This window comes from Lynx rufus, unplaced genomic scaffold (assembly GCF_022079265.1).
Source record: "Lynx rufus isolate CCGP_SWC_20201006 ecotype Redwood Valley unplaced genomic scaffold, mLynRuf1.p SCAF_6, whole genome shotgun sequence".
Classification (NCBI taxonomy): domain Eukaryota; kingdom Metazoa; phylum Chordata; class Mammalia; order Carnivora; family Felidae; genus Lynx; species Lynx rufus.
The window spans coordinates 101,550,766-101,567,488 of NW_025814878.1; the positions used below are offsets into that span (position 1 = coordinate 101,550,766).

The following is a 16,723-nucleotide window of genomic DNA, read 5'->3' on the forward strand; positions in this document are numbered from 1 at the left end:
TCCCTATGAACCAGTCGATATGGGTCATGGAGAGACCGTTTGGAAAGAAGTTACAATGTCAAACCCGAGAATAATTACAAAGTATATTCAGTTGCTATTTGGTATTTTCTTGGCCTTTCCAAAGTTTGCCTATCCAAAACTAGACGGCCATTTGGCCCTGCTGATTTCGGACATTCTGCCGTGCTCCTTCAGCCTGGATCCCTTCTCCTAGGCTAATCAGAGCAATCACGTCACAGTGTCCCCATGCAGGGACTGCTGCTTCTTCCACCCCACCTCAGGGGAAACACATATCCTATCTCATTTTATGGAATACAAAAATGAAAGGTTCAGAGATTAAGCGGTTTACCCAGCATCACACAATGGATCTTTTTGGGGCACCAAGATAAGAAAAAAACCGAGGTCTCTGGCTTCCCAGCCCCTCTTGGGGTCAGTAAGGTGAGAATAAAAGTCATGCAGAGGACAGAATTAACGTGTGTGGCTGGATTCTGTCAGCTTCCTAGCAACATGGGTTCCCAGTTTTGCTGGGAATCTACAGACAGATCAAGCTATTGCCTGGGCCAGATTTTAGCAGATTCCAACACTTGTCCATTAGCATCACTGTCGAAACTTAACAAAAAGAAAACAATTCCCAGGTACTTCCCAGAATCTCTGGGAAAGAGATCTGGGCAGGGCCTTTTTTTCTTTTCTTTTCTTTTCTTTTCTTTTCTTTTCTTTTCTTTTCTTTTCTTTTCTTTTCTTTTCTTTCCTTCTCTTTTCTTTTCTTTTCTTTCCTTCTTTCCTTCTTCTTTCTTTCTTTCTTTCTTTCTCTTTCTTTCTTTCTTTCTTTTCTTCCTTCCTTTCTCTCTTTCTCTTTCTTTCTTTCCTCTTTCTTTCTTTCTTTCTTTCTTTCTTTCTTTCTTTCTTTTTCTCTCCGAAACGATTTTTTTATATGGCTAGGGTTGGGAACCATGGAGTCCCAACTGTAAGAGAGAAAGTTGCCAGATGGAGAAGCAGAACCAACACCTGTTCATGTGGCCAAGCATTTGGGGCCGGAAGGGCCAGCAGCTGTGAGCACGTGAGCAATGTGCATTAGGATTCTGGCTGCTGCTGTCTGCCCGTGAGAGAAACGGACCCATCTCACACCCACGTGTGAGAATGCAGAGATTTCCAGTTCCCCCACCAAGGGCCCGGCCACACCCCTGACTTCACTGCAGATAGACTGGCTCCCTTGTTCCTTGCGAATTTTACGAACCCAGATTAAATGTTCGAGGTAAACAGGATGTGCTCTTCTGGTGCCAAATGATTATGGGGGTCATATATCTTATCCCACGGCACGTTGACGTGTGTGTCCCCACGTCCAGAAAAAAGGGAAGAAAGAAATACTAATTATCCTTTGCGTGATCTGCCGCTTTGTGGATTGAGCTAGGTATGGACAGACAATAAATCAGGGTTATTTTTTAATCATAAAATGTGCTCCTAGAACTATCCCCTCCAAGATCTCTCAATACAGTTCAAGCTAGAATTGCTTGTGGCTGTCATGTGTGTGTGTGAATGGAGGGGCTCTGCCAGCTTAACGTCAGAGTCCAGGGTGCCCCTGGGTTTCGGCACATGGTAAGTACCACCGGGCGGCTTGTTGACTGAAATGTCTGCATTGGCTGTGGGTACACTATGAATTCACAAGTAATTTACCAACACAGCATTTCAGCCCACATGGTGTGATTCTAGTCATAAAGTTTCAAGAACTGAAATCTTGCCTATTTCCTAAAAATAATCCCCAAAGTGAAACCTTTGAAGTCACAGTGTGGTGAAAGCGTCGGTGCTGCGTAGACTTGCTAAGTGCTATGGGGTTACCCAGGCAGAGAATCCTTTCCTTTAATTACCTTAGATTCTCAATAGAGGGCCAAACACAGGCATTGAGGGTTTTAATAGTACCTGACAATATTTACTGAGTGTTTATTATGTGCCACTCGGCTCAGGGTTTTCCAGAGATTGTTAGCTCATGTAGTTATTCCAATAATCTTATACGTCTGGTGCTTTTATAGTAGCCGTTTTACTGATGAAGAAACACACAGTTTTAAGTAAGTTGCCCGAGGCACACAAAGCCAGCAATGGATGAAGTCGGGACTCCAGCCCAGGCAGTCTGACTTATGAGTCATGCCTAGTTACTATGCGATGCTGCAAACCTCACAGGGCACTTCAGAAAGGTCCACACGGCAGATACATGCAGTGTATTCAGGAGAAAGATGCATCTCTGGAGGAGATAAGAAAAGAGGCAGGATGCTGTAAAGATTAAGAGCTCCAGCCTTGGCAACAGACTCGACTACTTTACCGTGTGACCGGGGTGTGTTATTTAATTTCCCCATGCCTCAGTTCCTTCATCTATAAAATGCGGACGATGATAGTTCTACCAAGGTAGGACCTAAGGATTAGATGAGCCTAGTTCATGCAGGGTGTTTAGTCTAATTCCTGGCAGGTAGCCGAGTCTTGATAAATGATAGCAATTATTGCCATCACTAAGTGAATAGCGAGACCCCAAAAGACAGCTCAGGAAGGAGGAATGGGACATTTCAGCGGCCAGGAGTGGTTTGAGAAGAAACTGAGAGGCAGCCATTCGTGCAACCAAGACTTGCTGTTAGTATTTATGACACATTTTGCCAAAGAAAGTACGGTGAAAACTTGTGAGTGGTCAGCCTATTTTGCAGGCAAGTTTTATGGAAGAAAAACATGGCAGAGCTGGGTTTATATTTAGGTTGTGTGTGCCAGGTGAAGTAGCCCAAATATTGCCTGGTCACTTGAGAACGTTTGAAGAATTTGAATGCGGTAGACAGCAGTCTATGAGAAATCGCGTTCTAGGCAAATGAATCTGCCGATGGTGCGTTGGGTTATTGAGCAGGGCAGTGGGGGTGGGGTGGGGAGGAAGCCCATCCAGGAGATTGCTGCAGTCATCCAGGTGCGAGGTGATCGTGTCCAAACCAGGGTGGCAGCCGAGGGAAAGAAAACAGCAGCGGAGGCAGTGACAGGACTTGGTGGCTGGTCGCATTGCGGCTCCCTCTCCTGCCCTGGATTCTTGTGTGAGGAATACCCGTGCGGTGGTGAGCCTGGGGAACTGGACGATGAAGCCAGCTGTTGGGAAATCTTGAAAGGGATGGGTTATGAGGTAGCAGTGGGAGAGAAGAATGACATTCAGTCTTTGGGGAGCTGAATTTTCCACCCAGAGGGAAAGAGTGTGGTTGGGGAGATGCGCCTAATACGGAGCAGAGAGATCAGGGTGGAAATAAAGTTTTGGAGTTCTCATGTAACTTGATAATGAAAACTATGGAAGTGGACAAGCTCTCTAAGAGAAAGGGTGTCGGGGGGATGAGCCAAGGACCCAGGTCCACAGTGGGGCAGTTGGGAGGAGGAGGGAAAGGAGCAAAAGCTGGAGTGATGGGAGAGGAAGGGGAGAGTGATGGAAGAGGAAAGGGGGCCCCGTGAACGAGGAGGCACTAAGGGCATCAGAAACCAAGAAACCAGGGAGGACGAGGACTAGTGAAGAATGGCACTGGCTAACATCAGACGCTCCAGATTAAAGAAATCTTGGAATATTCATGACTTCTCAGGGAACTGTATTTGGGGGGAAATAATACTTTTTTTTTTTTTTTTCATTTTGAGTAGTACACACACCGTATTCTTAAAGTTTAACAAAATCTCTAGAAGGGAAAATGAAAATTTCAGAGAAATGAAGTCATGGGCCAAGGACAGCCATGCCTGGTCTCAGGAGACAGAGACGATGAGGTCTCTGAAAGCGGGAGACACAGAGGGCTAAAGTGGCCCTGCCAATCATTAAAACGTTGGAATAATTTTTTAAATGTTTGTTTGTTTGTTTTGAGAAAGAGAGCGTGGGAAGGGCAGAGAAAGAGAGGGAGAGAGAGAATCCCAAGCAGGCTCCACAGTGCGCCAATCCCGACACAGGGCTCCAACTGACGAACCATGAGATCATGACCTGAGCAAAAACTAAGAGCCGGCCGCTCAACCGACCGAGCCACCCAGGCACCCCTAAAATGTTGGAATATTTTAAACCATGTTGTAAATAACTGCTGCCCCTCAAGCCCCTGGAGTGTCCAAATGCCCTCCACCCACCTCTGCCTCAGCCACCCAGCCTTCGGACCCTCCCGCAGACCTCCGTACCATCCAGAATGAGGGCCCCCGGCCCCTGCTCCCGCATAGCGACCAGAGACTGCTCCAAATGGTCCATTACTTTTATGATTAACATTCCAGTATTCTTTTGAATACCTGATGGAGGGTAGGACCACAGATCTGTAAGGCTTGGCCCCACACCCAAGCCCTCTGCTGCTCAGTGCATCCCTACAGCCAACCACAGGGCTACCCTCCATCATAGCTGGAGCACAGCCCCGGCATTGTTTTGCTGGGACTTAGGGAACCCCTTCCACACAGTAAATGAAAGTAGGAAGATCGATGAGATAAGAGCAGAGTGAGGAACTTAATGTTTTCATAAAGATGGCAATCTCTTGCTTAAAGGCTCAAATTCTCCAGGGATTTACAACAGGGAAAGAAGTGTAAAAGGTTATCAATGCTGCGCACACGGGCAGAGTGTTTTGGAAAACTTGACCCCATTGTGTACAAACAAATGTTCTTCTGTAATCTGATGGTACCGAGCCGCCCTGACACAATGCTGTTGCGGGACCTTATTTCAAGGCAAGGGAAAATTAAAAAGAAAAAAAAAAATGTTCAAGGCAGTCCTTTAATTGGTATTGTGTTTCGTGTTTGTGTTAAATAAATATTTAGCTTATACTTCTGCATGTGTGAGGGATGAATCATCTAATTAAATAATGTCGGCAAAGATAAGTCTTGTCACCTCTGCCGTGGAAAATACAGATCTATGAAGGCAGGCTCTTAAGGTTATACGTGAGGATTTTTAATCCTCAAGTTCAGGAGGGAGGTTATGGCTGATACCCTGTGCCTCATGGAGATGAGTAATAATCACAGCAGAATTTGCAGTTGAAGCCCTCCTGGAATTTGGTGTTGTAATTTAGCACCTGTCATCAAAAGGAATCTGCTCTGAATTATTCTCCAGGAGTAGAATGATGTATGTGCCGATCTATGTTCAGTCTCTCACCTACTATGTTGATCAGAAGTACGTGTTTAAAAAATAACTACCTGAACATCTAGGCTGTTCCTCAGAACGTGCAAAGCAGGACACGGGGAGATATGCGTGTGGCCTCTCTCAAAGGGGACGGTAACTTGTCTAGTTGGCCAGCCACAGGCCAAGGTTGAGTAAGAGGCATGGCTTCCCTTGATACAGTCCTCTCGTGCAATACATTGAGTTCTTTTCTTAAAAAGAAAGTCACATGGGGCTCCTGGGTGGCTCAGTTGGTTGGGTGTCCAACTTCAGCTCAGGTCATGATCTCACCGTTCATGAGTTCGAGCCCCGTGTGGGGCTCTGTGCTGGCAGCTCAGAGCCTGGAGCCTGCCTTGGGTTCTGTGTCTCCCTCTTTCTCTTCCTCTCCCCCACTGGCACTCTTTCTCTCTCTCTCTCAAAAGTAAATAGACATTAAAAAAATTAATAAAAAAAAAAAAAGAAAGTCACACATATAATATCACTACTCCATGTGACATGAGAGCCAAGCAGGTTACAAATGGGAGGCATCTCCACTCTCTCTTCCACCTTGCACATCTCCTAAGTTGTATACACTCACTCATCTTGCACATAGTCTACAGCTACCCCCAATGTGATTTCCTCCCTACTCGCCCCAAGGAGAGCTGAGCACATATCACGAGTACATTGCCCTTGCTGAGAACGTATCATGTCTCCAAATCCCATGGGCAAAATCAGCCCCCTCCGTGTGGGCCTTTCAGCACCACTGGACACAGTTGTGACAGTCTGCTTCTTGAAACCTGGCTTTCCCTGGTTCCAGACTCTCTTCTAACCTTGTTTCCTTCCTGCCTCTCTGGTCTCTCATTCGCAAACATCTTCGCTCCATCATCTTCCTTGACAGGACCTCTGGTTGCTGGAATTCTCCGGGCCTCAGTTCTTGGCTGTCATCTCTACTCTCTCTCCTGTCTTCCTAATCAATCTTAACACTCCTGTGGTTGCAATTACCCTGCTTGTCCTGGCTCCTGCTCACCTCACAAGCCCTCCCGTATACATCCCCTGCTCCTTTTGGTGTTCCAGCCACTCTGGCCCATTTGCAGCTCCTTGAATGTACCGTGCATTTTTCTGCCTCAGGGCCTTTGCACATGATCTTTGTTCTACCTGGAACGCTCAACCTCCTCCCCCTCTGAGCTCCCTTTTGTTTTTAGCTAATTCCAACTCACACTTCAGATTTCAGCTCAACTAAATACTTCCTTCAGGATACCTTCCACAGATCCCCAGGACTAGGTCATGTCCCTCTGTTAATAGACTTTATTAGAAAATTCAGCACAGTGGTGAAAAATATGGGCTCTGGAATTAGGCTTTTTCGGTTCACATTCTGGCTCTGCCACTTACCATCTTGTGTAATTTGGGGAAAATTATTTAACCATTCTGTGGCTCAGTTCATTTGATATCATACTGTTAAGTAGATACTATACTAAAATCCCTATACTGGAATTGCAATGAGGATTAAAAGATTTAATACAGTCAGTGCTCAGCTCTGCGCCTGGCACATAGTAAGTGCTCAACAACACATTAGTGTCATGATTATTTTCCTTGGTCACACTTTCATGGTCATGGTCAAACAGTGAATTGAGTGACTGATCCTTTAATGATGCTCCTCTACTCCATTAGACTCTAAGCTCCATGGAGACAGGGATCATTTGCTTGTTTTCTGCTCCTTTCTCTGCACCTAGCAGAGCGCCTGGCACTTAGCAGGACTTAATAAATGTTTTCCCAGTGAATGAATACAGAAATGGATACATGAGTAAGGGAATAAATAGATTTGCTTCATGCTATGCTTACGACAACAAATATAATACAAGGAGGAAGGTTAAGGACCTCGATTAAGAGGAAGTAGAGACTATTTATAGCTAGGCAGATCAAGGAACCTCCAGCCAGGAGGCAGCCTTTTGCCTTGTCATTGAAGGATGGATTGAACTGGAGTATGCAGGGATTATCCCGAGGCCAAGGGGCGGGGAAAGATGGAGATTAACAAACCAAGTAAATGGTAGGATTCGTTTGGTTTTACCAAACATTCAAAAATAGTTTGACAATAATAACTGCTCCTCTCCACCGCCAGGATTGATTCTCAATCCTGATTAGCTTTTGCATTTTTACTTTGGCGTGAATACCAGAAAACCTCTGACTCTATTTTCAATTATGAAAAATCAGCCACCTTCAGTGGTGAAAATCTAATAGATGCTTATTACATATACTTGCTCTGGAATATACAATCTAGGTCATGGAAGGCCTTGAGTATCAATGAAAGCAACTGCCTTTACTCAAAAAGCAATGGGGAGCTGAACAGGGAATAACATGTGAGAAGGGCACTTCTGGAAGGTTAATCTTGCGTCCATGTAGACAATGGGGCGGAGAGGGAAAGAATACAAGCCATTGCAATGGTGCACGAGAGAGGCGGTGAAGGCCTGAACTGCTTAGTTAAGTCAGAGGTGGGTTGGATAAATACAAGAGATCATTTAGGCTCAGAAGCCTACGTGAGGTTTACCTTGGATTTGAAATAAATGTGAGAAATTTTAGACTCTTTGAATAGTAATGGGACTTCAGAGGCAAACTTCAGTGAGCACCTAATAAATTACAGAGATCTATACTTCTCATCATCATCTTTGATGACAGTCACTATCCACAATTCTATCATAAATGGTTTGCCCGACTGTAGGACGATATTGTCATCTAGAATGTAAGAATGCTTGGTGGGGTCTCCTGAGGCACATAGTCCTTTCTAGGCCTTAGTTTTCTCATCTGAAAAACTAAGGGGAGCCCACACTTCCATGGAGGCAGTGCTGGAACTAGAGATAAATTCTAATTTGTCTTCTAATTCAGATTGTGTGTGTTCTTACGCTCTGTTCAGACACACCGATAATCCATTTTTCAATGTTCATCAAAAACATACTCAAAATAAACACTCAATAAATATTAAGCAACAGACCAGAGGGCCACACTTACCCTTTTTAAATAAAAAAAGAATGGTATCATTTTTACTGAATTCGAATCAGTTTTCCAGGGCTGTGGGTGGTTTACACAACAGAAATCTCTTTTCTCACAGCTCTGGAGCTTAGAATTGGAGATCAACATGTCAGCAGGGTTGATTTCTTCAGAGGCCTCTCTCCTGGGCTGATAGATGGTCATCATCTTTCGGGGTCTTCACGTGGTCTTTCCTCTGTGTCTGTTTGTGTCCTAATCTCCTCTTCTCATAAAGCCACTGGCCACACTGGATGAGGACCCACTCTAATGACCTCACTTTAACTTAGTTACCTTTTTCAAGACCCTACCTTCAATTAAAGGTCACATTCCGAGGGACTGGGGGTTAGACTTCAACATACTAATTTTGGAGGGATACAACACAGCCCAGAACAAGTTGCAACGAAGACCAGGCCCTTTTGTGCTTTGTGGGCATGATCTCTAATCTCCACAGCGGTGCCGCAAGGCGAGCGCTGGGATCCTTGCCATTCATATCAGCAAACTGAGGCTCGGTGGGGGTGAGTGTCTCACCATGGTTACCGAGCGGTGGAGCTTGAGTCAGAATACAACCCTGTTTCGCTTCCAAACTGGTGCTCTTTCCACTGTAGTCTACTACAGGAAAAAGGGAATCGCCTGAACTGTAATGCCACCAAATTCTCCTTCCAAGTCAGAGCAAAAATAGATCTGCCTTCTCTGGTGCCAGTAATTGTTCAGGAGAACAAAGCCCTCCTAAGGACCGTGGCTGAGCCTACTGCACAGCGGCCGGGCAAGCTGCTCAAGGGAACCTCCAGGAGGGGCTCCAGGGACTACTAAATCTCCCCCTTTGGGCTCTTGTTTCCTCTGCGTGTGCTGTTCTCCTTCACCTGAGACTCTCTTTTCTTTCCTTGTTACACATGAAAGCAACACCCATCCTTCAAAGTCTGGCCACTGACCCTGATCACTCCCAAACTCGCCCAGCTTTCCCCCATCTTCAGTCCCAGGCATGCTTATCACTCGCACAGTGCAGCTCACTTGGGAGATAGGCTCTCGTGGGGGCGGATCTGGCTCTGTTACTCAACTAGCTGGGTGGCCTGGGTGAATTCTGCAGCCTCTCTGGGCCTTCGTTTTCTCATCTATGAATTAGGATAAAAGTACCTACCTCACAGGGTCATCGTGACAGGGAAACTAAGTGCGCTAACCTATTTACTGCACTTAGCAGTGTGCCTGGAACGTAGTAGACCGTCAGTACATAGTGGTTTTTACGTTGATATTTTTTCAGTCTATGTTGTGTGCCTTCCCAATGAGACTGGGAGCTTCCCGGAGGCAAGGACCATGGCTCACTTCAATTTATGCAGGCAGAGCACAATTTGGGGACTGCAGAAAACACTCTGTATTTGCCAGTGCACAAGTGTGCAACACATTTGATAACTGTATGAGACGTTGAACACAATCTCAATTAACGGCCTTGGCTATTGGATTGTATCAAAACCTGGTGGGAAGATCACCTTGGAGCCCACACTTCCATTCATTCATTCATTCATTCATTCATTCATAATTGACTGCTTCCTAAATGCATCCCCTCAAACTTCTGTTTCTATGTAAGTTCTTTAGTAGAGAGCGCTATAGGCTGGTGATAGAAGGTACCAACGCGCAAGGAAATGTAGAAAGGGCAATAGGTGGCCGAAAATATGGATCTGTAGACCTCAAACCTCCCTTGCATCAGAAACAGCTCTGGTAGGTGGAGAATTTCAGCTTCCACCCCTTAGACATTCCAACTCAAGTGGTCTAGGGTGATTTTAAAATAACAAACAAACAAATGGAAAAAGGAAAATAAGAAACTCCCCAGGTGATGCTTCTGATGCACAGCCAGGGCGAAGAACCACTGAAGCAGATGATGTACAAATACTCCAGGGAACGTTTTCCCTTAGGCAATGCTAAGGGAGGCAATGCGTGTGGGACTAGAGTGGGGAGCAGAGCCCTGGTCACAGAGGCTGAGCAAGTGTGGGCTCACATTGTCATCTTACCTTCCTCCTCTCCAGAAGGAACCAGGAGAGTATCTGGGCTAGGGTCCCCAGAGGACAGGGGTTGAGGATACCAGAGAGCCTGAAAAGGCAGAGCTGTGTAGGGCTTAGGAAATAAATCATTTCCAGAATGAATCTCACTCTTGCCCTACTTAGACGGAGTGTGGAAACACAACGTGGTGACATTGGGGCATCGAGCCTCACAGATGTGGCCATTTCGTGAACATGCTTCTAACCTTGCAAAGGCATGCAAGGCCATTTACTTCTCCTCCCACTCCCCCGATAAAGTAGGGGCCAGTCAGGGCTGATGAAGGGTTTCCAGGAAAGTGGGTGATTTTAAGATTTGGGAGAATAATTCCCTAATGTGTTTCAGGCCAGTCTCACAGTGGCAGTTCCTGATGCATAATCACTCTGCAAGGGAATGTCATTATAGACTGCTTCAAGGAAGCCAGACCCTCATCCTGCAAGTGCAGGGCTTCTGGGAATCCTGAGGACCTATTCCTGGCATATGATGTCAGGGTGCTTGATTTCCCTCTCCCTGTTCCTTAACTTCACAGACAGGAAAATAGGGCCAGAGAAGATCTGGAAGTTGCTCATCACCCCAGGGTTTGTACTGAGTATGAGATCATAGTTCCCAGTTGGTTCTGAGACACAGCCAGCTCATTCAGGTTGGTGAGTTTTAGTAGACAGTATCCCAGATTTATAATTTAAAAAGAGAATGAAATTGAGAACATCAGATAATTTTCTTTCTTCTCTGCCTCCGTTTGTCTCTGTGTTTCTTGGTTGTTGTCCGCCATTTAATCCAGGAATACAGAATGCGTAAGAACCTCTAGGGGATTTACAATTAAAGAGATTCTGGTGAAGATATATTGCCTTGAATCTGGGGTTCTACTTCATGCTTTTGATTGGGTGAATTTGGATTTTTCTGCCCATTAGCCGTGCTAAGTAGCCCCCACAGTCTCCACTGGCCTCCTCACAGATGAAAACCAGCTGTGAGCTGGAGAGTTACTGAAAAATTATTGATATAGGTAAAGGAAGTTTGTCTTCAGATATCTCCCAAAATGTAGGAACCCCAAAAGCTGAACCGATCTTCAGCTGGTATCACTGTTCTGATTAGCCAGGCCCATACAAAACTGGTTGTCAAATACTTTTACGTTACCTCTCCCTCAAAGTGGTGGCATTCTTCTCTCAAGTGGAGAACCCACCTCTCACCCTTACTGGGTAAGCAATGGCTATGTACCTGTTCTCATGCCCCTGCATCCAGAGAACATTCGCTTCCCCACAGTGGGGTCCTTTCGACACCTCTATTGACTTGTGATTTTGTTGTCACCAAATAGGTCAATACAGTGTTAATTTAATCAATACCTGTCTCTAGGGAGCTGGGAGAAGATGGGGACAATGGGCAGTATTGGCCAGTGGCCTATACAAAAGGACCACATATGACCACTTGGAGACATTATAATTCTTGCTAATTCTGACAGAAAAGCCACCTCTGGGGAATGGTAAAAAGGATATAGAGTCAGCTCCAGTCCCTCTAACACCTGGGTCCCTCCCTGGCCGTCATGAGTCACGGGAGGCTCATTAACCATTCAGTGACTAAATCTCATCCTTTTGATTAACTGTCTCAATCCAGAACCAGCTAGCATAGTGCACGAAGGTGGGGCACGAAAAGGTTACATCACCTCCTGAATACCCAATTCATCCCGGGAGCAGTTGTTATCACCCCGCTCAGTCTGCTCAATACCCACAAAAGCCTGTTCCCTTTGAACAAAGGATCAGTTGCTACAATTGCCCTACAGCAGATGCATCTGGTTTAGATATCTATTCTCGCAACCTCAATTGCAAAGCATTTTCCAAAAGCCATTGAGTTGCAGAATTTTAGAAATGTATTTGATTGCCAGATCTGCAAATTGGGTCACTTTTCCAGGGCCTTCTGCTTCCCCCTTTTCCACGGGGGAAAAGGAAAAGGAGGCAGTCAGCAGCTGGTGATTGAAACACAATTCTCCCTGGCACGTAGGTCTTGGCTACCATCTGTGTGTTATCCTGGCCATGATCCCCTGGCACTCCCTCGAATGCCTAGGCCAAGGCCTGCCCTTCCTGATGACTGCCCTCTGGATTCCACTAACAATCAGGGTGAAACCACGGCAGCCTGCACCCCTGCTGGTCTTCATGGCTTTTAACAGATTAACTTAAAAAAAAACAAAGTTTATTTATTTTTGAGAGACAGAAGAGACAGAGAAGCAGAGGGAAAGAGAAAATCCCAGACAGGTTCCGTGCTGTCAGCACAGAGCCCGACATGGGGCTCAACCATGAGACTGTGACCTGAGCCAAAGTCAGATGCTTAACTGACAGAGCCACCCAGGCGCCCCAAAACTTTCATTTAGCTCATTTATTTTTAGAGGGAGGGAGAAGGGGAGAGGGGCGGAGAGAGGGAGGGAGAGAATCCCAAGCAGGCTGGGCATTGTTAACACCTAGCCTGGCTCGGGGCTCGATCCTATGAACCGTGAGTTCATGACCTGAACTGAAACCAAGAATCAGACGCTTAACTGACTGAGCCACCGAGACCCCCCATGGCTTTTAATCATCTGAGCCTCAGGAAAGTCTGTGAGAAAATTAGAGGAGGTATAATTATCCCCATTTCATAGATGGGGAATATTGGGCTCAGTGAAAGTGAGTGACTTTACTCAAGGATACACAGTTTATGGTGATTCTGCATCTTAACCCATATCTTCTGTCTCTTGGTCTAGTGTTCTTTTCATGAAAATACATGGCTGTAAAAAAGTTGGTAAGGAAAGGAATCTGTACAAAGTGGTTTGTCTGGGTCCACTTCATTGGATTGGGATTATGCAATGTGATATTCTTCTTTAAAAAATGTTTATTTTTGAGAGACAGAGAGAGCGCACAAGTGAGGGAGGGGCAGAGAGAGAGGGAGACACAGAATCTGAAGCAGGTTCCAGGCTCTGAGCTGTCGGCACAGAGCCCGACGCGGGGCTCGAACTCACAGACTGCGAGATCGTGACCCAAGCTGAAGTCAGATGCTTAACCGACTGAGCCACCCGGGTGCCCCTGTGTATTGTACCTTTTAAATGCATAGATGATTAATCTGGTCACCAAAACTTCATCTTAATCACCAGCATTATAAAGAGGTTGATATCAAAAATCAATGCATAAGATGGGACATATTATATTAATATTCTGTGTTATTTACTGTAATACCATAAAAGACTATAAATTACAGATTATATTTTTATGGCTAAATCCAAGATTTTTCATACTAATGGGTCCCTCGCCCATTATTATGCATCATGAAGTCAATTTAATGGGTTGCTACCAGAATTAAAAGGAAGAATAGGGTAAGGTAGGATAGAATACAACTGGAAATATCACAGTGTGTTGTATGTAGCAAAGGCAAGTAGTGTTCTCTGAATCCTTTTGTTCGTGTGTTAGGTATACTGGATCATGATGTTTAAAGTATTTCTTGCTGAGAAGTCTTTCCTTTTTTCTTGCTTTGTTCCCTCCCTCCCCCCTTTCTCCTTTCTCCTTCATTCTCTGACTCCTTCTCTATGTATATAGGAAGGGTACCCAAACATCCGCTACCTGTACAGGTCCCTCCACAACCCGCCCCAACCCTCATCCATCCTGACATGATCATTTCCTCATCCCTGGGTCTGAAGCAAGGACTGTCCTCTATAGTTGATACTTTCATGCTCCTTCTGTTCTCCTGTCTGTTTGCAAAGGTCCTTTGGTAGTGTGACGCTCGAAACAGGGTTTGCTAGTTCTTTCTATGTGTAATAAACAAATTCTCCCATCTCTAAACCATCATATTTACATTTCAGGCAAAGCACCTCAAACGTAAAGAAATGAAATCCCCAAGGAGAACCACGCTGTGCTGTATGATTATTGTGATTTATTTGTCCCAAGCTACACCGAACTTGAGTTTAGAGTCTATTGTTCATCCCTTGGTGAGTACATCCATGTGTGCTATATTTTTCCCTGTCAAATTTTTCTGACTTCCTGGGACTGTTGCAGATGGGAATTGCTTTAAAAAATGTTTTTTGGGGCCTTTGAGAAAATGTTGCAAATGCGAGGAGGGGGTGGTAGACATACATGGATGTTCGTTTGTCTACCTGGCTACAACTTACCATACTCCGCCATTAGTGGTGGTCAAGGGAACATCCCTCAGGCTTCCCTCCTTAAGTAAATGGCCACTTTGAGGCCTGAAACTCTACTCTGAAACTGACAACAATGACCAGAAGGCAGATTTTGAGGACTGGGGGCAGGACACGTTCTCAAAGCATTTATTTTAACGTGAGCATCAGACTAGAACACATTTCAAAATGTGTGTGTGTGTGTGTGTGTGTGTGTGAGAATCACAGATTGATATAGCTGAAGGGGCCGTCGACGTCATTTAAACTCTTTGCTGACAAATTATCCAGGTGGTTTTGTCTTGTCTTTAGGAAGACAAGACAGAGGATAATAAATACTCCCTCCTTCCTTATGGAAATTATTAGTTATTCCTTCCTTAGGCCACTTCGTGCACCAGAGACAGGGCATGTTACTGGTTTTGAAATCTTGGGAAACCAATGTAATTCTCTCTGTGGTTCAATTTCTTCACCTGTCTCATAATGAGAATAGTACCAATTTCCTGCTTGCTACGAGAATTAGGTCAGTTAATATGTGCGAGATGCCTTAGAACAGTGCCTGGCACATAATAAAAGCTGTGGTGTTGTTCACTGCTGCTATTTCTCTACTGTAATGGCATTTTTTGCTACTGATTTTTTTAAAAGGTATTTTAGCACTGTTGTATTCAGTCTGTCACTATTGTTAGAGTTTCACTGGTACTTTGTGGCATTATAGACTGTCTCTTTCGGTCTTCTTAGTACTTAAAAAATTATGTATTTATTTTTGAGAGAGACAGCATAAGCAGGGAAGGGACAGAGAGAGAGGGAGAGAAAGAGTCCCAAGCAGGCTCCGTGCTGTCAGCACAAGCCTGACACGGGGCTTGACCCCACGAACCGTGAGATCATGACCTGAGCCGAGATTGAGAGTCAGGCACTCAACAAGTTGAGACACCCAGGCGCCCCTCTTTTGGTACTTTTTAATTGTAATTCTTCGTCCCCTGTTTCCGTTATCAAATTTGTTTTTATATTCGTGTTTGCCCAATCTTTGTTCTTTGTTTTTTGTTTGGCCTTTAACGGACCACTTTGTGTTGGAAGTCCTCTTATAAACAACATGTGTTTGAAGTTTCGTCTTGTTTTTTTCTTTTCAACAAAATCTGAGTAAATCTGACTTTGCTTGGGGGAGCATAGTTTATTCACATTTAATGTCATATAGAAGATGCTTGATCTTACTTTCAGGGTTGTGTTTTAGAACTTGATGCACTTAATTCCTCTTTTCTGTTTTTGTGTCTTTCATTTGACATAGGTTTGCTTTGTCTTTTTCATTATTTCTGTCACGACTTGGGAGGTGTGCATTATGTGTCTCTTCTCCCAAACTCCAGTGTGAGGTTCCCTTTGTGTGATCATAGGCAGCAGCTTGCCCAGATAAATGGGAGAGAAACATTCACACCTCCTATGACTTCACGGGATCAGTGCAGAGTTCTAGTTACTCAGACGTGTGGGCAGAAAGCCCGAGGCTGAGGTGATCTCAGCAATACAGTCAGCTTGACCTTTACTCCAGAATTTCCTAGCACTCCTGGCCTCCTGGCTTCAGCTGTGCCCTCCCCCTAGACCAGGATGGCCTCCGTTGCTGTGGCCCCAACAATGCCCCTCCATCCATCTGGGGGCATTGGCTGGTTGGAGGATAAGCCAGTGACTTCCCAAGGCTTCTGGTTGGGTTCAAATTCCATCTTTCTAGAAACTCCCACCACTATCCCAGAGGTCTCCACTTTTCCTCTCTAGATCTGCCTTTGAGATATAATATCTTCATACAACCCAAAGGCCAAAGACCATCTCATTGGAGAGATACACCTGAACCTGCCTCATCAGCCTGTACTGCCCTAAGATGCCCATCCGTTCCCAAGGCTGACCTTCTACCATTTCAAATGCAGCCCTGTGCTGATGGGCTTTAAAAAAATATTGTGGTAACATACATACCATTTACCATCTTAACCATTTAAAAAAATCTAATGTTTATTTTTTTTAATTTTTTTTAATGTTTATGTATTTTTGAGAGAGACAGAGACAGAGCTTGAGCGGGGGAGGGGCAGAGGGAGAGGGAGACACAGAATCCGAAGCAGGCTCCAGGCTCTGAGCTGTCAGCACAGAGCCCCACGCGGGGCTCGAACCCACGAACTGCGAGACTATGACCCGCGCCAAGTCAGACGCTCAACCGACTGAGCCACCCAGGCGCCCATGATGTTTATTTTTGAGAGAAAGAGCACAAGAGGGGGAGGGGCAGAAAGAGAGGGAGACACAGGATCCCAAGCAGGCTCCAGGCCCTGAGCTCTCAACACAGAGCCCGACGTGGGGCTCGAACTCACGAACTGCGAGACTATGACCCGCGCCAAGTCAGACGCTCAACCGACTGAGCCACCCAGGCGCCCTACCTTAACCATTTTTAAGTTCAGTGGCGTTAAATAGATCCACATTGCTATGCAATAAGTGTGCAGAACTTTTTCACCTTGCAAAAC

The 16,723-nt window shown here is 45.3% G+C and overlaps 1 protein-coding gene across 1 annotated transcript in view; it reads left to right on the top strand.

The window, feature by feature from the left end:
• Positions 1 to 13,932: 13,932 nt before the first annotated feature.
• Positions 13,933 to 16,723, top strand: part of ADGRF5 (adhesion G protein-coupled receptor F5) — a 53,721-nt gene continuing 50,930 nt past the window's right edge. Inside the window, exon 1 of the mRNA XM_047103176.1 lies at positions 13,933 to 14,054. Within this exon, the coding sequence (XP_046959132.1) occupies positions 13,953 to 14,054 (102 nt within the window). The 5' untranslated portion in view covers positions 13,933 to 13,952. The remainder of the gene's footprint in view (positions 14,055 to 16,723) is intronic.